Source organism: Acartia tonsa, chromosome 7 (assembly GCF_053477335.1).
Source record: "Acartia tonsa isolate MP-2025a chromosome 7, ASM5347733v1, whole genome shotgun sequence".
NCBI classification, from domain to species: domain Eukaryota; kingdom Metazoa; phylum Arthropoda; class Copepoda; order Calanoida; family Acartiidae; genus Acartia; species Acartia tonsa.
In genome coordinates, this window is record NC_137266.1 from 34,944,975 (window position 1) to 34,972,055 (window position 27,081).

Here is a 27,081-nt window from a genome sequence, read left to right on the forward strand (position 1 = left end):
TCTTATTCGTTGGATTAATAATCTTGGAGACTTTCATTGGATTTTGATTGGTTAGTTCATTAAATAATGTGTCCAAAGTTTTCACCACTAATTGTAATCTACAAAAGGGGTGGTTTACATCAATTTATCGGTCATTGTCTTATCCCTTTAGATCCCTGGTTTTAATCACTTACTTATAACTTTATCATTGAATTTCACCTTATTGATACCTAGATCAATAAATGTTTTGTAACTAAAGATAATTCATTATTTTCCTTGTTTTAACATTTTTTTTTGCTTTGAATATTGTATTACTTGTTATAAGCCCCTCCACTTTTACTTAGTATATCTCTCTTCATTAAGACAAATAAGATTTCTTCTAACAAAAACTTTTTCTTTGCTCTTTAAAACTTGTAAATAATCAGTATAAGATCAGTATAAGTGTGCATTCAATACAACTCATAGCTTTAGCATTAAATGTGTTGTTATTTTCTATTTAATATGATGAAGGCATTTTCTAACTATACTATGTAAGGCGTTTGAAGGTTGTACAGAAACTCTCAAACGATTAGAATTGAGAAGGGTTGAATAAAGCTTAATACATATTTTACTGAATAAGCTTTTTTTATCATGAAGCTTAGCTCTATAAAGCGGCGTTTAATAAAAGATGTGGTAAATTATGAATCAATAATAAAAAAATAATTGTTAGCAATGGGTAAAAAGTTGACAAAAGCTATTAAGATACTTGCAAAAATCACCCTAGATGTATTTTTGCAGAAAAGTCTTGACACTATTAGCTAGTCGGGGCTGTAGAATTAGAACTATAGAATTCCAATATTTTATATTAACTTGTCCCAATACAAAACCTTTAAAAAGTTTTCACTTGATGCCTTTACGAATGCCAAACAATTAGAATTTAGTTTCCATGGAGTAATTCTTTAAGTTTATTTGTTAAGCACAAACCACTCCAATTAATTTTGTAGGTTTGTAGTTTTTGTTTTCTACTTTAGTTCAGGTTAGGTTAGGTTAAGTTGGGTACTGGGTGAACCCGAAGGGATAGTCCCCGGAGTCTTCTTCAAAAAACACTTCACCCAAAGTGGTGGTGTATACGCTTTCGAGGAAAGTATAAAAAAATGTTAAAGTTGAGGATTTTTTATAACAAAGTAGTCTACTTGTTTTAATGTTATTCGTCTGCATACAAGTCCAAACAGGTTGCAATCGTCCAAATTAACTTTCAATTTTAATGGTTCATCTCAAATTTTAGTTTTGAATCTATTAATAAAATTGATCGTGTCATAATTATAATAAAAAAAAACTTTCAGGTAATGACTAGTAAACAAATAATTAAAGCTAACACTTTCAGAATAATAAAAGTGATCCGATCCGTTGACGGATTTAGTTACAATTACAGTACGTTTTGCAATAGAACTATTGATGTTCATTCAGTTACGCAAAATTTCGGCATGGAAGTATTCGCATATAATAACATTAGCAAATAAGCTAGAAAGGTTGATTAAGGATAGAATGGGGGCAAATTGGAGGTAGGAGTTTGTGCTGTTGTAATAATATACCATTCTGATAAATTAGTAATTTTAAACCACTTACGCCATACTAGAGACGTTAAATGTATTGTATCTAGTGCTGCTCTGCCAGGTGTTTTACATCAATATTTATAACAAGGAAGATGTTTGTCCCATCCCAGGTTTAACTTATATGCACAGTTATGACTTCTAGACAAAAAAGAGTACAATCAAGGATTAGTTGTTTGTTGGATGTTACTGAAGCCTATGCCCTGGGTGTTTAAACAGAAAAGAAAACAGTTATCCTTGGTTGTTTGACGTTATGTTACTGTGTCATGGGCAGAAGCCTCGCCTAAATGAGCTATCTTATGATTTTATATATTTGCAGAAATGAAGGCACACCAAAATATGATTTCCAGTCACTTGAATAATTCAATAAAGCAAATTCAATTTTTAACACTGCAAAAATGAAAATTGGCATCTACGCAATTTTGTAAGTGATGATTCTTTATACCCTAAGTCATACGTACGTTTTCTATTGTATAAAAACACTGTTATTGTGAATTTCTGAATCTCGTCATGGCTAGTTAGGCGGCAGGGAGGGGAGTTTACTTCACTGGTTCCCAATGTTTTATAATAACGTTTTTTTTATTCTTTGGGTACTTTCATTGAATTTTGATTAGTTTGTTCATTAATTAAGTTCCAAACGTTTCAACCACAATTGTAATCTACAGTACGGATAATTGTGTGTATCATCATTGGGTATGTACATTAATTGAACAGCCATTGTCTTATCCCTTTAGATCCCTGCTAGTTTGGACATTAAGAACCTTCGTAAGTATTGGAAGTTGTCATCCTTGTTTTGTTTGTTGTTGTTAACGTTTTTTTACGCTACTTATTACAATGAATTCTTGTCATGAACACAAGTTGTTATATTTTATTTAACCCTTACAGATTGGGGGGGGGGTCATATTGACCCCCCCCCCTCTATTTTTTCAATGTCATTTTTTTTGTAGGTATGATAGAGAGTTGTTACTTCATGACTTTTTAAGTTTAGTAGTTATACGTCGGCAAGAGTTGATTTTATTAGGATATCTGGTCTGTGTCGGTCGTGGTGTCCGGTCAAAGTCGGTTGGGTAGCACCAAAATTTAAAAAAAATTCTAAATAAATCTTAATTTCTACATTATGACTTTGTATATAAGGTAGAAACCTAAATTTTTTTGGGTGAATACTGAGATATCAATGACCCTATGAGAAAAGTGGTGTTATGACCGTTTGACCGCACCCTGACCGACTTTATGGCCGATTTTTGTCCGGCTTTTACTACAGACATATATCATGAATATCGTGGCTTTTATTACAGCTAGAGACCTATAAATTTTTTTGGTAAATCCTTGAGCAATAATAAACAGATACAAATATTAATTGGCGCCGCCAACCGCCGTTTTACCGCCGTAACCGCCGAAAATGGCGGTTTCCGTTATTTGCCGTTTTTTGGCGATGATCAGATAAAGTATTTTTTTTGTTATGAAAAATAAAAGTTTGTCCTAAAATTTGGTCATCCTAGCTGCAAAATTGGCCGCTCTACAGCTGTTTTAAAATTTAGCGGCTGGCCGCTAAAAGGCGGCTAAGGAGCGGCCTGACCGCTATGACTAGAAAAAGTAATTTTTTCTAAAAAATACACATGAACCACCAGAAAAAAATTTTACGTCTTTATCTGTAACAGAAGCCGAGATAGAGGGGGGGGTCAATATGACCTCCCCCCCCCCCCCCCCGATCTATTAAGGTGGGAATAGGGGCCCGATCTGTAAGGGTTAAATTTGTAAAGAAATATCATTATTTATAATAATTGATAATTAAAATAAATCTACAAAATTAATATAATATATTGAAAATAATAGCATTAAATGTACGTAATCATTTTATTTAATACATTATCACAAATATCAATTGAATCTTAAGCATGATATCAAAAATGAGTAAAAAAAAACTAAATCAAAATTATGTAATTAGTAATTTTTTCCAAAATTCTGAATAATTTTCATGAAGCACGCAGCTACATTTGACTGGAAGTAGCTGGCTGAGCAGCCTTTCCGTTCATAAAGTTGGACATCATGTCGATGGGAAGGGGAAAGATGATTGTAGAGTTTCTTTCAGCCGCTATCTGGGTCAGGGTTTGCAAGTATCTCAACTGCAGGGCGGATGGGGACTCACCTAGTATTGAAAAAATTGAAGAATATACATAAAAAGATCAGGGTAGAATGAATATTTTTTCAAAACTATCAATCTGGATATAGAAAAGTAGGTTTCGACTGTTTAGGGTTGTAGTACCTTAACCCTTTCAAAAGAAATTGTCAATGAATAATATAACCCTGCCCCAAAAACAAAACTTTTAAAACATTTTCTTTAAAAACTGAATTAAAAGTAGGGGGGTCAATCCCCCCCTCCCCCCTCTTCATTAAAACTTGTATCTAGACAGATACTTCTTACTGGAAAAATATAATTTTAATGCTACTTACTGATAATCAGAGAAGCTTCTTTTAGTGCTCTGCTAGCCTTCTGTTCTCCTTCTGCTGCAATAACCTAATAAAACAAATGTTTTACAATTATTTTATTATGTCTTTTTTTGCAGTAAAAGTGTTCAATTAATGGGTGCCGTAGTCACTCCAAAATCTTTGCAAAAATTTTAGATTTTACCATCCCACAACCTCTCAATTTTTATTACATTGCACACCAAAAAAAATGGCTTTACAGCTCAAAAACAATTTTTACCCCCAGCATGCAAATTTTACCTACTGTGTAAAATTTTTAGAGGGGATTTAAGCGCAACATTTTAACCCCTCTCCTTAATATAAAAAGTCAATTAATAACCCCTATCCAGATAATTTACTTCTCAACACCCCATTTCAAAATAAAAAGTATACCTTAGCTCTGGCCTCTCTAGCAGCTTCAGCCTCAGCAGCCATAGCTCTTTGCAGCTGTTGGGGTAGACGAACATCCTTTACTTCCACACGTTCAACCTAATAAAAAACGACATAATAAATAAGTAGTAAAGCCTTTAAAATGATAGAATAAGAATTATAGTAAAACAAATAAATTGTTAAACTTCTAGATTTGTATTTGAAAAGAAGCATTTTTAATTGAATTTCTTTAGTTTGAAATGAATAGACCAATTCTATCATAAAAGCCATACCTGGATACCCCATGGATCAGTTGCCTCATCCAGTTGTTGTAGAATTTCTGTGCTAGTTCTTTCTCTGTCCGCTAGGAGTTCATGCAATGCCTTTTTGAATGAAGCCACATTTTGTCTAGGTCTTTTGACGTTTTAAAAAGCTTAATTTAAAATTATTGATCAAATAAAATTAGGCCAATTTTTTTTATATAATTCTTTATAATCAATCAAAAAAGAATGATTTATGTCTGGATGTTAAGCTTAAGATATCGGCAAATGCTTTACCATGAGCTCTACTTATCAGGGAAACTTGGTATTTAAAAAATTGCAAGCCATTTTTTTTAAAATGATGCAAAAAAAGGAAAATTAGGATAAAGGAGTTATTTTTTTCATTTTGCGAATCCTGTAAACACAATAGTGGCCACTGTTTAAATTTTTTAACAAGCTATAGTACTTTATGGCTATAGTACAACGTGTTATTAAGTTTATTCCACATTTGAATAATGTATCTTTATTCCTTAGTTCCAAGAATAGTTCTGAGGGTGGTGGAAGCCAACAAGCGGGTGGAGTGGTGTGCATTTGTAACCTTAACAATTTCAACTTATATTAGTCATAGCTATAACTGTGATCTAAATTTTTTTTTTTAATACCTGACTATTTCATATCTTTTACATTGTTACGCAGACAAAGACTGTTATGTCGGTATGGCTAACAACTGGAATCAAGGTATTTGGTAAAATATGACCCTATTACTTTGTTTTAGTCTATTAATGTATCAAAGCAATCATAGCTTGATGTGATAGTGGTAGTGACGAGTAAAGAAGCAGCTTATAGTGCCTGTAAAAGATTACGTTATACAATACAAAGGACCAATGATAGGAAAGTATACATTTTACCATTGGTTTAGTCAATTTAAATTTATACTAGTCCAAAATTGGTCATTTTTATAGGCACTAAAAGCTGCGTCTAAGTAAAACAAAAAAAGCATATTTTTGACAACAGACAAAAAACATTGTTACTCATTTAGTTACAGAGTCAGGAACACTAAGCTTTATAGAACACGCTTTTCTAGTTTACAAATAATAGTACCATACAAACAGATGCCATAGGATTAGAAACTTTGTAGTACACAACAGCATCTACTGATACCGTTACACTGTCCTTTGTCAAGATTTCCTGAACATTTATTTAGATTTAAACATTCTAAAATTTATCTATAAGTAGCACAGCAATTGAAAAGAAAGTAGCACAGCTACTAGATTCTTAAAAGAACAAATCAAGACAGAGAAACAAACAGAATTTTAAAAAAATATTTAAAATGCTTTCAATATTTTGCAGTATCTGGAAGTCCCAATAGTCTAAAATTCCCCATAGTCTAACCCCATATATATTGCTTCTCTGACCCTAGCTGTTACAGGAATCATCATACACAGTCTGCAATAGATAGGACAATTCTAACATGCCTTGATTAACGATAACATATATCCGTTACGAATTGAAAAAAATGTCCTTATTTATTTATAAGCTTCATTTTTAACAAGGATAAACAGTTTGTAAGTAATACAACAATAAAAACCTAATGTGTTCCAAAAAGAATATTAAAATGCAATACAGCTTATGGATAAAGGGAAAGAACAATGGACTTTAAATTAATGTATTATTATAAATAAACAAATTACCCCATATTGATAGCAAAAGTTTAGGGCTACCGAATGCCAGAACGAGTTTTGGGGGGCAAAATATATATAGATACTGACTTGCAAAGCAGATTTGTTTCATAAATTTGTAATACCTGGGGTGGTACGTCAAAAGAGACAGTTCTCAAATCAACAACCTAAAAAAAAAATATTTAAATTCTTTTTTTTAGGACAAAGGCCTTGGGACAAATACCTTTGATATGAAAAAACATAAGGGTACCTTTTGGATACGACCAAATGAGGCTTTTTAATCCACATGCGCAAATATGCACACAAATGATGTCATTAATAAATATTCTTATTAGAAGAGAACCTTAATTGGTCCGTCGGTCTGTCGTTCATGCTCTAAAAGACCGATACAGATTATACAAAAAGGTTTCGTGTTTTTATACTTTACACGTAAAAACATATTATTTTTTTAATGTCAATGAATATCTTCTCTAAAACTCACATTTTCCGTGTTTCACTATTTGATATCTTTGTTAGAGTTTAAATAAAACTGCAATTAATAGGAACATTTGCGATTAAATTATTTGTAACATATCGTCAATTTAGTCAATTCATTCGATTGGAATCGTATACCAACATTAGGCTTTAAAGGGATATTAATAGCTGATTGTTTGAAAACTCTACCTGGATTGAATCTAAGCATGGAATAATGAAAAACAAACCAGGTCCTACAGCATTTCCTTTCTTCACTCGTCCAAGCCTGAAATTAGATGTAACAAATTGATGATGAATCCTGTAATAATTAGGTGCAATGTAGAAAGCGTAGCAACTATGTATATTGTATATATTTGTAAGCTTCACTTTTTTTGAAGTTGTCATCCTTGCAATTGTTTAAATTAAGTATGGATACTCTATACTTAAGGCACTTCAGTCCAATCTTTTTTCAAATATGACCTTTATGAAATTCAAAATTAAATGTTTTTATACGTAACGATAAGATAAAGATAAGAAGATTTAAATTTTCTAAAGGTAATTTCAAGACAAGGATGACAATATCTATAAAAGCGAAGCTATGAAACGGTAGGAAAAACGAACATTAACTCTTGTTGAGTGTTATTACTGAATAAGCAGAATATAAATGTAGAAGTTTTAACAAATATGTATGTAAAATTTGTTGCAAAACAGGACTTACTTACATTTTAGGACTTGAATATATAGATACTTTGCCTATAATATTGTACTTTGTTGTCCTAAGAATCAGCATTCAATAAATCATATATATAGGATAATTATATGACAAAAAAATGTTGTTGAAAAAGTTAAGAATCAACATGATTTAAATGAACTACAAACTTTCTGGTGACGATTATAGAGTTGCTACGCTTTCATACCTAACTGTAGATATCATCATGCAAAGTTTGAAATCGATGGGACAATTCTGACATGTATAAATTGAAATATTAAAAATATTGTTCTACAAAAAAAATATATTTTTTTCCTTTTGTATTCAACTTCTTCTAGCTTTTATCACACTGTGCTCCCATAAGTTTAAAATAAAACCAAACGTAAAACAAACTTTCGGCATTTTAACATAAAGTCTAAAGTTAGTTGTGCAATAGTATCCGCTCAAGTATCATCAGCGCAATTTTTATATTAATAAAATCACTTAATTCTTCTAATAAATAAATGTCTGTTTCTTAAAATCCCACTAGCAACTGCACCGATTTAGTTCTCCTATTAATGGAAGCAAAAGACGGTTCTCTTTTTGCACTTCCCTCCTTCCTTTAATTGAAGATGCCCTAATTGATATTTGTTTATATTTTGTTCGTAAGTGATAGCATACCAAGTCTAAAGTTAAGTTTACATAATTCTTGAATATCTTTCACTTCAAAGGCATATTTTTTCTTTGACATTTCCATATAAAAAAAGTAAAAGTTTCTTAACCTAAAGATAAACTGTTTTATTTGAAGTATTGTTTCCTATTTAAAAGAGATGATTTGAAATAGACAACTATTCAAATTTATCTTCAATGGAAAGATTTAATAAGTTAGCACATAATTACAAAATTTCTAATATTTGGTTGCTTTTCCACAAAGTGTTGGTTAAACACTTACCGTCCCCGTTTATTTGTAACTAGAGACTACGCCCCTAGAATATTATAGGGACACTTAAGGCTGGAATGGAGATAAGCTCCTCTAACCATAAGGAGAACGTTATCGGTTAAGTCGTTAATGACATTCCTTCGCCCAATAAAAGCTTTCTCCTTTATGTAATAGGATAAGTTGAAAAAAAAGAGAAATGGGTTATTTATTCCTGTGCTAATCCTTGATGGTGGGGGCGCTGCTTTAACCTTGAGGGGCTATCCAGTACCCAATATATCCTAACCTAATCTAAGCTAAAATAATACACAAGCAAACAAAAAATTTAATTTTGAAAAAAATTAAGAGAAGAGGTCCAATAATTTTCAAGAGACAAAATTAACTAGAATGTTGTAGAAAATATTTTTTAATGCCTAACAATCGAGATCTATAGTATCTATATTTTTCTTTATTTGGAAGCACACAGCTCACTATAAATAAATAGTAAAATCAATATAGAAATTTTGGTGGATTTTTTACCTGAAAATGACGGCCCTCTGGTATTCTTGTACCATTCTGACACACATCCAGATAGAGATAGGGAAGGTGATAAAAATCAGTATCACTGAGAATATTTTCAGGAGAACTAAAACAGTGTAAATTAGAGCAGGGACAATGGGCTGTTAATTACACTAGTTCCCATAGTTCTATAATAACATTTTCTCGTATTCATTCGAATCCGGTGGATAGGAACCGGTTATCATCCATACGAAAAAACTATGTCTAGCATCGTATTATATCCAGCTTTCTACGAATATAAAAATGTACAATCATAAGATTAAAACCATTTTTTTAGCCGGTGCCTTCGACACATCGGGGCTAAAAAAAACTAGTTTTAATCTTTTAATTGTACATTCTATATCCGCGGAAAGCTGTTTATAATACGATGAAAAAAATAACTATTCTTATTCTTTGGCTTAACAACTTTGGGGACTTCAGTATATTCTGATTGCTTGGTTAATTAAAATGATCGAGCGTTCGAACGTTTCAACAAATAATTTTAATCTACAAAGAGGGTAATTTTGTGTATCATCCTTTGAGATGTACATTAATTTATCTGCCATTGTCTTATCCCTTTAGATCCCTGAGCGTAAATAGTAAAAACCTTGCATCTTATTCATGAAGGTAGATTTTCTTCGCAGAAACTTAAGCTTAATTATCCTTAAAGGGGACATTAGACTGTAAATTACGCTAGTACCCACAGTTTTAAACCCCGTTATCTTATTCGTTGGCTCAAGAACTTTAATTACTTTTATAGAATTATGATTGGTTTGTTTGAAACTAGACCAAACTCTTAACCATTAATTTTGATAAGCAGTAGTAAATTTGTACAAAATTATTTGGGGTGTTATTTGATTAATTTTATATAGAATTCCAAATAAAAGATTTTTAGTATAAAGAGAGACAATATATCCTTGGGTTGGAAGGTTATGTTAATGAAAAAAGAAGCTGGTATGTTTTTTGTTTCATAATTTTAGAATACAGAAAGTTACAAACCAATACGCAGACAGATTGAAAAACTTTATACTTATTCACTTACATCCAAAGCATCCTTCTCCCTCGTTGTCATCTCCAATAGCCTAAAGAAATTAATATAAAGTACTAGTTGCGTTGTTCCTAGACTCTAGGTGCGAACGTAATAGCCTAAATCCACCCTAAGGCATTTATAAAGGTTTCCTGAAAGGTACAACCAGTATTGACTTGTATTTTCCAAGATCTTCATACAAAAAACCGTACTACTTTATGTTACAGAAGGATTATAAGGGATAAGATTATTGAGAAAAAAAATTAGTGCATGGGACAAAATGGGGCTTTCCCATAAAGTGTTGGTTTAAAACTGATAGCCCCCCTTATTTTTATGATAAATGGAAATTTAAGTAAGGGGAAGGTTTTTAGGAGCGAAGCTACTCTATAATTCAAAATGTCCGTCCGTCTGTTAGAGACAGCTAGAAAGAGGGAAACGTGATTTTCTCAGCTCCTATAAAAGATAATGAGATTAAATTTTCAGGAATTAATTATGATAAAATTTTTCATATTTTCAAGTTTCATTAGGATTCGTTAATTGGTTGGGGTGCTAGATCGCTTCATACATTTTCAAGTTTTCTTGACTTTCTCAACTCCTATTCAAGATAGACAACTTAAAAATTTAGAGATTGAATACTTTCATATTCTGCATACTTTTATCAAGTTTTATCGAGATTTGCTTCTGGTTGGGGTGCTAATTCGATTCCTATATTTTTAAGTTTTCATTATTTTCTTTACTCTTATTCGAGATAGATGGCTGATATTTTTTGGAATTAAATAAGATCACAATTTACATATTCCCACAAAGTTTCATTAAGATTAGCTTATTGGTTGAGGTGCTAGATCGATTCCTAGATTTCACGTTATAAATCTCACAAGGCTTCGTGATTTTTTAGTTTAATGTTTTTTGGAAACTGCTCTATAGTTCATTTTTTCCGAATATCCATCTATATTTTTGACCTTCGCTTCTTATGGATATTTTCATCCTTGTTTTCTATGTTTTTCCTAACCACTAAGGCGTAAAAAGTAATAAACAAACAAACAAAATATAACCTCGATCCCCATAATTTCAATTTATTACAAAATGAGGGAAGGGGGTAACCAGTGCTCAAGAGGGTACTTTTTGTGATAGTTCACAAACAAGTTTTGAATTTTTGAATTTCCACAGCTTTCATAGATTATTTTTAAAATTTATTGGATTACCTGGTTTTCCCTCTTAAAGGCTGGCCTAGCTTCAACGTCTTGTGACATTTTAATATTACAGTTCAAATTTCTAAATAATATAAAATTTTATAAAATTCATTAAAACAAAAATGAAATGTGTCCTTAATCTTGATAAGTTTACCATAAAAAGGAGAACAACACTTGGTGTTGTTAGATCTTAACCCCTTACAGTCGGGCCCCTTGACGCACCTTAATCAGTCGGGGGGGGGGGGGGGGGGGGGGGCGTTCAACGCCCCCCCCCTTATTATCTCTGTTCCTTTTAGATCTAGAGGGCTAAATTTTTTGTGTAAGTCCCCTGTGTTATGATGAATTTCCGACCTTAAGTAAGTCAAGGTCAATTTTTGCTTCCTTCGCCCTTTTATTTAACAACCTTTGTTTTTAGGTCTTTTTTTACTTAAAAATTTCAAACGGCTGTAATTTTTTTATTTTTGAAGCTAGAATAAAATTTTTTTGCAGAAAATGTTTATCTTTGTGTAAATTTTATATTTGAAATATCAAAATATAAATTTCAGCGGCCGCAGCTGTACTTGGCAGCTGCAAGCCGCCGCAGTCGGCGGTCGGCGGGAAAACGGCGGTTGATTTTTATGAAATTTTTATATGTTATGTAGACATGTAAGAAAAGCTTAAGTTTTAAATTTGAAGTCTCTAAGTCAAAAATTGCGGCCACAGGAGCCATTTAAAGATTTCTGGAGACCTGGAAGATCAGGACCTGCAGGATCATACCTGGAACCTGAAATTGACTTGAACACCTGTATTTCATATGAGGATGTACTACTAGAGGATATTTTAGTATTTTGGTAAGATAAAATGCTTTGTTTAAGTCAAAAAAACATTTTTGCTTTTTACCTGGATGACCCTGCCAAGTTTGCTGGCATCCTGTGCCCGCCAGGATGGAGATATTAAAAAAAATTCAACTCTCAGTTATGTCTCATACCCACACTTAAAAAGTCAAGCAGTTTTGGCTCTTTATCTTTTACGCACAGAAAATGAGATAGAAAAAACCGGATGAGGGGCGTTCAACGCAACCCCCCCCCCCCCCCCCCCCCCCGACCGTTAAGGGTTAAATGATGATACAATTTATGTACATTCCAATTTATCATAAACAAAAATACCCCTGTAGAATAAATAATTGGTTTTAAAGTTTGGAAAAAGTTCTATAAACATATGTACCCAATTTTTTTTAATTCCAACAGATAAGATAATGTTGTCATAAAACATTGGGTATAAGTGTAATTTACTGTCCTATGTCACCTTCCTCCCTGACCGTAAGAAAGCATGGCACATGTAGGTGCGCTACTTCTAAGGAAATGTTTTTTAAGTTATATTGATTATGGCATTCTTATATTTAGTTTAATTTATATAACTTTACTTTTACTGAAATTCTATAATTTAGAATAATTAAATCAATTTATTGTATAACTTTTACTTAATGTCTAAAACAATGTAATGTAGGTTTAAATTGAACTAAAACACTAGAGAGTGACCAACCTAGTTTTTAAACATGCTTTGTGTAGTTGTGAACGTCCTACCTTATCTTTCTTGTTTGTGTCTTTGTAGAAGCGAAGCTTTTCTATAATGAAGATTGAACTGTTGTCTCTTTGTCAACCTATTATATACAAAATGAAGTTTTTGTCTGTAGCTTAAGATTTCGAAAAATGCTTTACCGAATGATTTTTCAATTGTTGATAAACGGGGTAATACTGGTTACTAGACTAAAGGTAAGTTGATGTATATGGGATAAGTAAGGTATGTAAATTGTCCTAGAATTCTGGTCACTTGTCCGCGGATGTTAAAATGAAAAATTGTAAGATCAAAACCTGTTTTGTTAGACCCAATGGACCGATGGCCCGGGCAAACAAAAATGATATTAAATTTATGACTTTCGTTTTAATATTCGAGGAAGATTGTATGTATGACTGAGAACCGTTCTAATCCACGGGATATTAATCGGTTTCGAAGCCATGCTGGAAAACTGTAAATTAGCTCTGAAAACAGCATGTTAATAATAAGTAAACTGGATTGGTTTACGGTGTTTTAGTAACAATAAACTATCTTACTTGCTATGTTTTCATGTTTGTTTGTCTTATCTTACGATTTTATGAGGTTTGTATATTATTTCTTGATTAGTAATAATTTTGGAGCGGAGCTGCTCGTAAGATTAATAATTAATGTATGCATTGCAAGCCAGAGAGGGAGAAGACATTTGGCTGTTTATCACACTATTCCCTAAATTTTATTACAACGTTTTCCTTTCGTTCGCTTAACAACTTTGAGGACTTTTATTGAATTTTTATTTGTTGGTTGAGTGTTTAAAAGTTTCAACCACTAACTATAATCTACAGAAGGGGTAATTTTCATCAGTGTGTATGTACATCAATTTATCATACATTGTCTTATCCCTATAGATACCTTAATGCAAGCAATGTTCCTGACCAAATTTATATGCGTATCTTAGAATAACATTTCTCGTATTCATTCGAATCCGGTGGATAGGAACCGGTTCTCATCCATACGAAAAAACTATGTCTAGCATCGTATTAAATCCAGCTTTCTACGAATATAGAAATGTACAATCATAAGATTAAAACTAGTTTTTTTAGCCGGTGACTTCGTCACCTCGGGGCTAAAAAAAAACTAGTTTTAATCTCATAATTGTACATTCTATATCCGCGGAAAGCCGTTTATAATACGATGCGAGAAATAACTATTATGTAATTTAATATATGTATTTTCTTGAATTTTTTACTAATTCAATATAAATCAATGACTCTATAATATAATTTAATCAATAATTTAGATGAAATTAATATCATTTGTTGATTTAATTGATTACTGAATTGATTAATGAATTATGCCTGTTTTTGAACAAGGCATTTCCCCCTACTCTTACTATTAATGTCACGACGTTGCAGCGTAGATACAACATTTAACGTCATTATTTGACGCGGTTTTGGCCAAGATTCGAACCTTTAACCCACCAAACGCTCAGTGGATACATTTCTTGTTACACTAAAGTCGATGGTTTTATTGTTTATTCTACAAACAAGGATGACAACATCCATAAAAGCGAAGCACTGAAACGGTAGGACAAACGGACACTAACACTTGTATAGTGTCAGAACTGAATAATCAGAATATAAATGTATAAATGTCGAAGCAAAATTGTAAGTAAAATTGTTGAAAAACTGCTTGATACATAATAATGTTCATGGACATACTTACATTTTTAGGACTTGATTATAGAATTGCTTCGCTTATAATATTGTACTTTGTTGTCCCAGGAATCAGTATACCAAAAATCAATCGGATTATTAGATCACATAAAATTTGTTGTTAAAAAGTAAAAAAATCAACATGTTTAAAATGGACGTACGGACATTCTGGTAATGATTATATAGTTGCTACGCTTTCTAAATCGTACCTAACTACTACAGGAATCACCATGCAAAGTTTGAAATCAATAGGACAATTCTAACATGCCTAAATTAGCGAAGAAAGCTATCCGCTACGGACGGACTGACGTACGGACCGACCCTAATTATAGAAAAGCTTCGTTTTTAAAAAAAACATTGTTAGATTTTACTCAAAGTACTTGTTCTTGTTAAAATTCGTGTGTAAAATGTGACGATTAAGAATGGAAATTATTTAACGTCACATTTTTTAAATCACACAATTGATGTAATAAACTGTTTTTAATGTTGAAATTAAATCATGTAAGTCCCTGTTGGGTTTAACGTCTTAGATATAAACATATTGATAAAAGTTGGATAGTAGCTTAACCCTCAATATCGAGCCTTCAGCTAAGGCAACATGTTATGAGCGAACTATTTCAACAATCTGAATTATCACTATGTCTATATCAAGTTTTTTTTTATGTGCTTTTACTGATTAACCTCCCCCCTCGGCCCCCTTTAATATAAATTGAAGAAAAGGAGAAGAAGTGTAGTTTTTTTTCCCTAAGATCAATACCTACTGGGGTCCCGAAATCCTCTGGGCTACCCAATACTCACTATAACCTAACCTTACCTGACCCGAAAAATTATTATAAACTACCTACTCTGAGCACCTCCTATATCTAAAAATATTTATATTGATTAAGATTTGTCTCAGACTAAAATGATTTTGAATATTCTATTTATGTGACGATACTGAACATTTTTTTATGTTATGTTGAGCCTCGCTATTGGTGAATGTTGTTATCTTCGTTACAATAAAAATTTGCATATGTTTGAATTATACTGTAATACATATTACAAGTTTATGTCATTCTGCACGCATGAGAATATGAACAAGGAAGACAACATCTATAAGTAGCGAAGTGCAAATATAAATGACACTCAAAAAGTATTGTTCTCAGGGGTTTTTAGTAGCGAAGCTACTCTATAATTCGAAATGTCCATCCGTCACGAAGAGGGGCAAACGTGATTTTCTCAGCTCCTATAAAAGATAGGAAGCTGTAATTTTCAGGGATTAAATTTGTTAACATTTTTCATATTTTCATCAAGATTCGTCAACTAATTGGGGTGCTAGATCGATTCCTACATTTTTAAGTTTTCCTGATTTTCTCTACTCCTATTTAAGTTAAACGGCTGACATTTTTAGGAATTGAAAACCTAAATATTATGCATACTTTTATTAAGTTTTGCTAAGATTTGCTTAATGATTGGAGTGCTAGTCCGATTCCAAGATTTTTTAAGCTTTCACGATTTTCTCTACTTCTATTCAAGAGGGACGGCTGATATTTTTAGGGTTTAAATAAGTTAACCATTTACACATCCAAACAAAGTTTCATTAAGATTTGTCAATTAGTTGAGGTGCTAGTTCGATTCGTAGATTTTTATGTATAAATCTTACAAGGTTCGTGATTTTTTTGGTTTAATGTTTTTTTTCATAAAACTGCTCTAGAGTTCATTTTTTTAGGATATCCATCTATAATTTTTTTAGCTTCGCTATTTATGGATATTGTCATCCTTGTTTAAATGGTTATTATCAACATTTATTGTCACTAAGAGCACTACAGACATACAGACGGACCATTTGAATTGTTTCATTTCTCATAATCCAGTAGAATCACCAGGGATCTAAAGGAATAAAACAATGGCAAATAAATTGATGTAATCCTCAAGGATGATAAACAAAATTACACTGTCTGTAAATTAAACACTCAACTTAATGAACCAACCAATCATAATTCACTAAAATCCTCAAAGTTGTTAAGCCAACGAATAAGAAAACATTATTATAAAAACTTTCGAGACCAGTGTATTAAAAGAAAATTACACATAAAGATTTCAATTTATAGAGTAGTTCGCCTCTGAAAAATTATTTAAATGACGCACCTATCACTTTTTAAATGAAATCATTAAATTCTATTTATAGGTTATTTTTACGTAATTAGCTATTCTTTTGTGTCATAAAAAGATAAGATAAATGTCATGCGATTATAATGCTTTTAAAAGCAAAGATTTCTAAGTCTCTGGGAAGATGGGAAGGGGGTCTGAGAAAGAGGGTTGAAAATTGCGTGCTTTTTCCCAAAGACTTAGAGAGGGGGGGGGGGAGTACGATGGAAAGCTAAGTCTTATAATTTTTTATTTTAAGTAATCGAAAAGCTGCGATAAAGAACTATTATCAAATGCCAAAAAACCAAACAATGAATAATAAATGAGGATAAAAAATTATATAATCTAAATTAATAGAAAAACATGAATTTTTCAGATAATTCTTCTTTACAGAAAAAAAGGGTTTAAAGGTAGGAGTGTTAAATAGCCTAAAACCAAACCCAAATTAAGGGAACGCATCATATATGTTTTTAATTTATGTTATTCGTTCTCCATGTATCCTTATAATAAAGTAACAGGATGTTTGTGTGTCTGTGTGTTTGTGTGTTTGTACCGAAGGATCTCGCTAACCGCTGAACCGATCGGGTTCTCCTTAACAGGGTAGCTTCTCATAGGTCCCGGGAAGGTTTATAACTATTTTCTTGGGAGGTGGGACACCCCCCCCAAAAAAAATGAAACCCCCCCCCCAAAAAAAAAAAAAATTCGCCCCCCCCAAAAAAATTTTTTTTCTTTTAAAAAATCTAAAATAAGAAATTGGGTTATCAAATTCGACTCTCCCCTCCTCAAGTGCCCCTAGAGGCCTCTAGGGGCGTAACCGCTAGTTTTATATATAGTGCACCCACATATAATGAATAAAGAATACATGGATGTTGTGAAGGATTCTCGTATACCCTGATAAAAATTCCCCTAGCTTGCTAATATTAAGATACTCCTTATCCCCTCTCCTTATATGACTTTACCCTATTCCCTCCCTGACCATGGAGTGTTGACCAATATCTGAGGACTATATTAGGAACCTAAATTTCAACAAAAAATTAATATCACAAACTCCATGTATGTTATATCCATTCACAAACTGAAGGATCAGTTTGTCCATTCCATATGAAGGGGTTTTATAACTTCCGCATATTATCTTTTTTGCATTGGAAAAGCCGCAATAGCCACTTAGAAATTTTACTTAATGCGCGCTGGGATAATGAAATGGAAAGGAATAATTTTGCTGTTGTAATAATATTCAGTTCTGGTGGTTTAAAAAATAAATGTTTAACTTTAATGTTTGAACTAAATAATAAAAGTACAGATGCGTACATAAGGGGGGTGTATTGGGTTGTATCCACCCCCTTGCAAAATTCAGAGGTGTGAAATTATCCCTCTAATTAACCCCCTATACACCTTTACACCCACCCAGGGGTTTTTAGTAAAACAGGCACAATTTTAAGAATTTAAAAATTTGTGCGCTTCGAGCAACAATTTAACACCTTTTTTCTCTTTGAGTAGCACCCTTCTTGTTGTCTATATTACACTTTCCTTAACTTTTGCTTCAGGAGGGTTTCAACAATTTTCAGGTGATTTGTAATATTCTAGGAGCAGTTAGGGCAACCTTCTCTGGTAAAACCCTGACCATTGCCACTGTATTACAAGTTTGGTTTTGAAAGTACAACTTACATATAAAACATGAATGGTCGATCTTTCAATCATATTTTCCTTTCAAAGTAATAACATTTACCACAGAAAAGTATAGAATATAATCCTTACAACCCTTTTATTAACACACAACTATCCTTTTTTAATTTTTCTATGATTAAGTCATAAATATGATTTTAAATCTATTAATAATGAGACTCTAGAAAAATAGGCTACCTTGAATCCTATCTTTAGTGTTATTATCAGAGAGAGAAAGGGTACAATTGGCTGTTTATTAAACTAGTCCTCAAAGTTTTATAATAACGTTTTCTTATTTGTTTGCTTAACATCTTTGGTGAAATTTAATTGATTGGTTTATTAAGTTAATTGTACAATTGTTTCAACTAATGATTGTAATCTGTTGAAGGGGTAATTTTATGTATCACCATTGTTTATGTTCAATAATTAATCAGATCAGCCATTGTCTTATCCCTTAGATTGCTGTTAAAATTGACCTCTCAGACAAAATAATAAGGGATGTAACGAAGGATAGCACAATGCAAGATTAAATTGTATTTATTCCAAAATCTTTGCTTTTATTTTTATTCTAAGTAGGATTAAGAAGGTGGTAAAGAGTAATTCTATTGCTATTGCCCTTTCCTTTCTGACCAAAAATGCAGCTGTATGTTTAAGATTATTTATAAGAAGGGGGATAGATTTTACTACCATTGTCCCCTCCCTGCCTGTAGAACAGAGAAGATATTACCAAATATAAAATGTGAAACTCTGTAGTCATTATTTCATTCACCAGTTAGGGTTTACACAAAATATTAGAACTATACAATTATAGAAAAATCATAAAGAAAAAGAACATTTCGACAGCTTTTGTATGCATGTTTAAACCAAAGCTACCATCCATTTTGTAAATACGCTGCCGAACTGTTTAGTAACTTACCAATCATGCAAACAGCAGCATTTTTGTACATTTGCAGTAGTATTTCTACATTCTTTTGTTATTCAACATCGGGGCTACTCTTTTTTTCTCTCAATAATTTCAATAAGAAATAGTTATTTATGCTATTTACTTACGAAAATAGCCTTAAATTAGCCTTAGCCATTGATCAAATCTTTTGAATAACCAGCAAAAAATACAATCTTTTAATTCTAAAAACTGCTTATGGTGTAAACTGTTATTACATCTTTCTCTTGTATATTATATTTCTCACCTTCTACTAGTTGTGTTGTGATATCACCTCCGCATATTGCATATATCATTAATCGAGATAAGATAATTTCAATCCATCCGTCTGTCTGTCCTTTCGTCCAGATAAAGTTTAAGGTCTCGATAATCGCTGAACCGATTGACTCTGGCTTTTCATAGAATATACTTACTTATCATATAAAGGTTTTAGGCTATTTTATTGAACGGTGTGATCCTCAGAAAAAAAAATCCGCATAAAAAAATTATACAATTAAGATAAATAAATGTTGAAAGGGAACCCCCATAACCTCTTGGTTATAAGCCCCCCAGAGGCAAGTGGCCCCGTCAAAAGTTATCATATATTCCGACTACATTTGGTGGAAGTGACGGTACACGGCTAGAAGTATCCATCTCCCAAGGGAGAAGTGAAATATAGCTGAGTAATATCAACATATCTTATATAGTATGGCATTTAAATAGATTTTTATTTTCTTTGGTCTACATTCTACATTTTAAGTATAGATCTAAGATTTTAGAAAATATAGTGGTCTAAAGTAAAAATTGTCATATCCATCATATATTGAAATAAGTTGAAATTCCTACCCATGTGTAGAGCCATAAACCTGCAGGGCCTATACATGCGATACTCTAACCCCGTAAGGCCACCCAAAATAACCTTACCTAAACGAAATACGGCTTATCAAAGCGATGTAGAACTAACCACCCTTACTTGAAACGTGTAACTCAAACCTAAAGATTTTTATGTCATTCTTTGATTGCATTTCATTCTCATATTTTAGATTATTTAGTAAAATAGCCGTTTTACTTACCACAAATCTACTCATTTTACACATTGCTATATAGTATAGCTAGCTCTATATTCTTGCAGATAAAGTCAGACAGAACAGAAGAATACAGTTACTGGATATAGTTTAGGATAAAATCATGTTCATTCATTATTGAAAATATTAAAACAGAAAGACAAAATCTATGCATATTAAACCAAATAAATAAACAAAATAAAAATGACAATCACTGCTACTATGTCTGGCACGTGACATTAATAAGGAGAGTAAGGGTAATCCTTTGGCACATTATGGCGCAACTCATTATTATACAGAGTTAGGAATTCCAGACAAAGGTCGTGTAATCAAAGGGTTTGTTGTCAGTTGGATGTTACTTAACCTAATATCATAGCGTATCGTATCCCATTACAAGCAGATAATGCTCTGGCTTCTCTAGATGATCACCTAAAATCAAAGGAGAATCCTGTCCGAATGAGGTAACATAACTAATTTATGCAAAACTTTGTGAGCTTAGAATGCATGGATGATCTCATTCTTGTTGTTTCATTTATTTGTAATTGTTTTAATCCAATGGCAAATAAATGTTATCTCTAATAAAAATCCATCTTTAAGATGCTTTCTTCATATTTAAATTCAAATTATACTTTTTCTTCATATTTTTTTCATAAAATGTGTTTTTAAATATCTGAATGATTATTATTTCATACCATTTGAATTATAGATGTAGTGAGAAAATACAAGTTTATACTAGATGTGTCTAGTTAACAAGGATGACAAAATCCATAAAAGCAAAACTCTGAAATGGAAGGACAAACGAAAATAATTGAACTTGTACACTGTCAGAACTAAATAAGCAGAAAATTAATGCATAAGCCTAAACAAAATTGTAAGTAAATCTGTTGCAAAACTTTTTAAATACATGATACTGTTTAAGGACTTACTTACATTTTTAGGACTTGATTATAGAGATGCTTTGCTTACAACATTGTACCTTGTTGTAGTAAAAATCAGTATTCCAAAATTCAGATGAATCGGATAATTTTAACATACAAAACTTTTTTGTCAAATAATAAAAAATCTGCATTATTTAAATGAACGTACGGACTTTCAGAATCTTTTATATTTTTTTGTAGAGGGATAGGATAATGGCCAATAAATTGATGTACATCCCCCATGATGATACACAAAAATACAACTTCTGTAGATTACATTTAAAAGTTGAAACGTTTGTAAACTCAACTTAATGTACCAACCACAAGATTCAAGTCCCATTTAGACATTGCCTAGACATGTTCAAATCCCTGGATATCAAGATCTGAACGTCTTAGTAGCCACAATTTATTATTAAGCTTTTTACCAAAATGCCTTTGTCTATTACATTCAGCAAAAAGCATACAACATACAAGATATGAATAGCTAGTAAAGGAAAAATTCTAAAACAAGGATGACAACATACATGAATGCGAAGCTTTACATTTTACGGACTTTCTGGTAACGATTATAGAGATGCTATTCTTCAAATTCGCACTCAATTGTTATAGGAACCATTTCGCAAAATTATAAATAAAACATAAATAAAATTTTAAAATAAAAAATAAATAGAAAATTGTGTGTTTCTTATTTGAAAGAAAATAGGAAATGTTATGGATCCATGTTACACATCTCCCAGAGTTAATAATCCATTCTATTTATTGGATTTCGATACAATTTTCAACATCTGACCAGGTCAAAAATAGAGTCTACATCTAACAGGGATAAAGGAACCAGTCATAACTAAATATCATTTATTGAGTTTTTTTTAAAGATATGTATGTTTGAACATATTATGTGTATTATAGGAAAAAAAATACCTACACAAATTTCAGCAGTTTCCCTTAAAGTATCTTGCATTCTCAGAAACCTCCTCCCATTATTTTTATTTTAAATTATAAATAAGGAGGAGGATAAAAGTTTTTTTGAGGTATTATTATTAGGTTATGTTAGGTTATATTGAGAACAGTGTAGCCTTCAGGCTCTGTCCCTTGCAGGGGTTAGGCATGAACAAAAACAAACTACTACCTCCCCCCCTGCCATTATTTTTAAAATAATTTTAAGTAAGGGTCTTCTCATTGAAAATTAAACTTAGTTATTATTAGAAGCTGATATTTTACTTAGTTCAATAAGTATAATGGAAAAAAATTGTAATCGAAATTTATAATATTTACTGATCTTCATAGCTCTGATATTTTGTAAGAGAAACAATAAGAGGATTTGTTTAATATGAATAATAGACAATGTCTAGAGGTTAACTTAAAATCCTATTTTTTCTAAATGTGTAGTTTTATAGATTCAAGGTTTCTCCTTATAGCTTTTAAATAGCTCTTCTTTTTTTAAAGAGTGAGTTGATATTTTATGAGGGTCACTGTAAGAATTAGGTATAACTCAAAAAGCATAGCATTTCTACAATTGTTGCAGTAATTCTGTACATTTATTGTCTAATTATTTACTTTGTGGTAGATTATTGAAGTAGAACATATAATTTAAATTATCCTGAGTATTATAGACAAACAGACATTTGATCACACGATCTTTGTTTAGAAATCACCATAATTGTGTCAAGAAAAATTTAGTTTTAGTCTATTGCGAAGTTATTTTATCAGACTTGCTTTTTGTGGTCGGACATGAATATGGAAAAATACGAGGAAAATATATTTCATATTATGTTAAACCATTCCGATATGAAATTATATATCATACAAAATGAAATATATGTTTTGAGGGGACGTAGCAGCCGTATGGTTTGCTATTTCTGTTTGCATTTCAGCTAGGCAGGTTAAAAATATATGAACAAGCTAAATTTAAGACAATTTTTTTGTATCAATATATCTATTATCTATATATTTATTGATACAACTGACTATCGTCAAAAAAAAATAAAAAAAATTAGCAGCTGAGGCCAAAAAAAATATTAACAAATTACAATTTTTATAGTCTTCTATCAATTTTTACGTATCATATGGTTATTGCAGCCATAGATATCCACGAATATTGCGGTTCGGTTGCGAGTGTGACATTGATTGATATTTTGAAATAAGGATATATCGACTGATGTTGACAAACGCAGGAGTGGACACTTAACCTAACCTAACCTATTTTAAACAATATTTTAGGTTTTTTAAATGCATAACCCCTGCGGGGGGCTTATTTGTATGTTCATAGCATAACCTAACCTAACCTGTATAGAAATACCTGCTTATAAATTATATTTTACCACTCTTGCGTTTGTTGTCCACTCCGACGTTTGGGACTCCTGCGTTTGTCCTGGAAGGCAGAATTTATTTATAGTACAGACTTAAATTTTTTTTCATATTCACTGTTTCATTCGTTAGGTTTAATTTTTTGGTAATTTTAGACTAAATAAACTTTTATATTTAATATACAGAGGGGAAATGTTGTTGATTATCATTGGGATATTTGTGCTATTCTCTGAGATACTTAAGTGTTTGATCGACAATCTTTGATTAACAGACGGACATAAATTGACTTTTTGTTCACAGATTTTCAGACGCATTTACCTTGGCAATAGAGTTACAGCGCTATCAAAATTGTAAAACAACTACAATATAATTTTTGCTAGCTAATTACCAAATTATACATACTCAGCTGGTATTATACAGGTATAGGAAAAAGTAATAGAATAGTTGGGGCATGAGATGCATGTAACTCTGCAAACAGAAATCAGCTAATAGCGTCGAAAAAAAACAGCCAAGTCCCTCCAGAATAACAGAAAGTATGTTGTTAGGCAAAATATGTTTCTACCATTACTTGGGCCATGTAGTTGTCTGGATTATACATCTATACTTATACATTAATTTGTTGTATTTTGTCCAAACAATTATTGTTCTATCCCTGAATCCAAGTAAATAATCCTTGAGAAATCAAATTGCAGTAGGAATTAAATTATTCCTGAAAATTAGATTAATTTTCACTCTTTCTTCCCCACTTCCCATTTGTTAAACCCCCCCCCCTCTCCCCACTTCTTTTTGTTCTACCCCTTCTTTCTCTCTCTTACCCTCTCTAACTAACTACCCCTTGTTCAATGCCAAAATACCCATTTTGGGGTCTGCAGCTCCACAATTGTTTCATCTTTGATTTGTCGTCCATTCAAAACAGTTTAATTAACAAAAAATCTAAATATAAAATTATTGGCTAAAAATGAATAAATTTTCTAATTTAGATTCTAGGGAAACAAAATGAGTTATTGTAAAGATGGGGTTCTGCTTTTTGGAGGGGTATTTTTCATTTTTAGGGGGGTTGGGGGTGTCCTACCCCCCAAGAAAAAATAGTTATAAACCTTCCCGGGACCTATGAGAAGCTACCCTGTAAAGAAGAACCCGATCAGTTCAGCGGTTAGCGAGATCCTTTGCTACAAACAAACAGACAGATAGACATCGTTCTACTTTGTATTATAGATTAACGAACACAGTAATAGTGTCTGACTGATTATGAAATAACAAAAAAAAATTAGCCAATGAGAGGCCGTTATTGACCAATGGTAAAATTTATAGTGGCCTCTCATTGGCTAATTTTTTTTGTTACGTCATAATCAGTCAGACACTATTACTGTGTTCTAGATTAACAATTATTCTGCCTAAACGAAGAGGTACCATTTGATTCTAAATTTTGCATCAAAGAGAAATGAGTTACAAAAGTCTTAGAATTTGTGCATCAAAAATTAACATGCGGTTTAGAAATTGAATCTACATTACAGGATTCATTTACTAATTCAATGTTCAGAAAAATCAAAGTTCAGATGTAATCGATTCATTTTTAAATCACTCTTCTAACCTCTAGGTGGTATACAGAAAAAAATGGAATGCTTCTTTACTTTTTAGTAGCGAAGCTACTCTATAATTAACGATATATGGAGAAATGCTATTTTCTCGGATGCAATGGGAGATAGACAACTTTAATTTTCAGCGAAGTTTCTTATAAAACATTAGCCTCTTTTGTTTACAGTGCTTTGTCCAAAAGACATAAACCTTATTTTTAAAGGTTTTGTTTTTTTCTTTGATATTTTTTTGCATATTCTCTCTCTTTCTTTTCTTTATTGTGTTAACTGAACATTTACTCTACATAACACTATGTCTGTTTGTCCTTTCCATGATACTTTTTTGCTTCGCTACTAATGAATGTTACCATACTTGTTTCCTTGAAACAATTAACAAGAACTATTCATTTCTAAAGTTAAAACAGAATATCTTAAAAAGATGATTCTATCCTATTATATAAAGGCTCTTTTATTTGCTGATTTTAGGATAGTTTTTGGCCATTTTTCTGCCCTTTCCTACCATATCGAATACATAGACTTTATATGACAGGGATAAGGGATGGGAAACGTAGGAAAATATTATTTCAGGCCTATTTCAAGCCTAGGCCTATTTCTAGCCTAATAAACCAGTTTTGGGATAGCGCAGTGGTTCGTATAAAATGCTAATGAAAAAGCTGTGTGTGTGTGTGTAGATAAAGTATAGAATCAAATTCAGGTAGCTAGTTTAAAGTAAAAAACATAACTTTTTATAAACCTATATATTAATGGCTTTTGTTAAAATGAAGTTTTTTCTCTCCCAAAATTTTTTATCTTTTACTTTGGTAATTTGAACTGTCAGAAAGCTATCGTTGGGTTTCCCTCAGACAGATTTTAGTTTGTATTATTTGCATTTTTATTAATGAGTAAAAATTTTATTTGAAAATTTCATTGCTAATTAAAATTCAAAATAAATAAATAAATATGCACTTGGGTAACATTCTATCAAGTTCTTTGGATACTATACTGGATATAATGTAATGATATATCTGTACTGTGTTGTATTGTACAAAAATTAGGGTGAAGGTGTTGTATCAACTCCGTACTAAATTTTTAAAATTCAAAATACAACATCTAATTTATAAACTACCAAATGAAAATTCGTAGCTACCTTCTTTCCAAAAAAATAATCCCGTTATTTTTGTTTTTTCTATGTGGCCCTTTTTTAATGTTTAACTCTAAGCAGATTTAATAATTAAACTAATGTGATCTAACACCATTTATATTTATTTTTTCGTAGTGGTGATTGGTTGGTGATTGGTTGATACAAAACAAGCCCAAATCACAGAACACTATTGGTTTAGAGCAGTAGCCAATATGAGCCGTCCGCCAGTAAGGTCATTAAATTAGGCAAATGGTAAAAGTTGCATGATCCCTTTCAAAACCAGGCCGAGACCTAATTTATGGCCAGGTTTCCTATCCCTTATCCCTGTTATATGATAATGTCGCAGCTGCTATATTTTAAAAAAAGTAATATTAAGAAAAGAAAAGTACGTTGATGGTTTTTGCTTAACAGACAGACCAATGATAAAATCATATTGTCTATTTGTATTTCTATATGTAACCACACAAATCCATTATGGTGTGTATGATTTATTTTACAACTGGCATCACAACATCCATATATATAAAGAGTAAAGTTCAACACATCTGATGGTTAAACTAATCTACGCTTGTTATATGGAAGATTTAAAAAACCTAATCATAGATACAGGATGCCTAGATATTATGATATTTATGGTACATAGTGACCTTATTTTCCTAGGAATTACCGTTAATATAAATAATAAGTAACACAGGAATTAAAAAAGGTTTAATATCAATAATACCAAACTATTTATTAATCAGACGGACTGATCCTAATTATAGAGTAGCTGTGTTAATAAAATTATTATAGAATAGTTTTGTCTAAAGCCAACAAAAAGAAATCATTTGTCCCAAGAGATAAATTTTCCCATATCAAAGTGTGCATACAAAACAACAATGTTGACCTTGGAAAAAATGTGTAAAAATATAAGTAAAAAAGGACCTAAAAACATAGGTTGTCTAATAAAAGGGTGAA

The 27,081-nt window shown here is 31.7% G+C and overlaps 1 protein-coding gene across 1 annotated transcript; it reads right to left on the bottom strand.

The window, feature by feature from the left end:
* Positions 1 to 3,314: 3,314 nt before the first annotated feature.
* On the bottom strand, positions 3,315 to 11,249 carry LOC145323654 (band 7 protein AGAP004871-like). The gene is made up of 11 exons (XM_080166073.1): positions 11,184 to 11,249; positions 9,997 to 10,036; positions 8,937 to 9,042; positions 7,003 to 7,078; positions 6,465 to 6,506; positions 5,762 to 5,848; positions 5,189 to 5,258; positions 4,694 to 4,782; positions 4,425 to 4,520; positions 4,020 to 4,083; positions 3,315 to 3,714 (listed from the first exon to the last, which is right to left on the bottom strand). The coding sequence occupies exons 1-11, from the start codon at positions 11,229 to 11,231 to the stop codon at positions 3,557 to 3,559; spliced, it is 876 nt and encodes a 291-aa protein (XP_080022199.1). The 5' UTR covers positions 11,232 to 11,249; the 3' UTR covers positions 3,315 to 3,556.
* Positions 11,250 to 27,081: the final 15,832 nt, after the last annotated feature.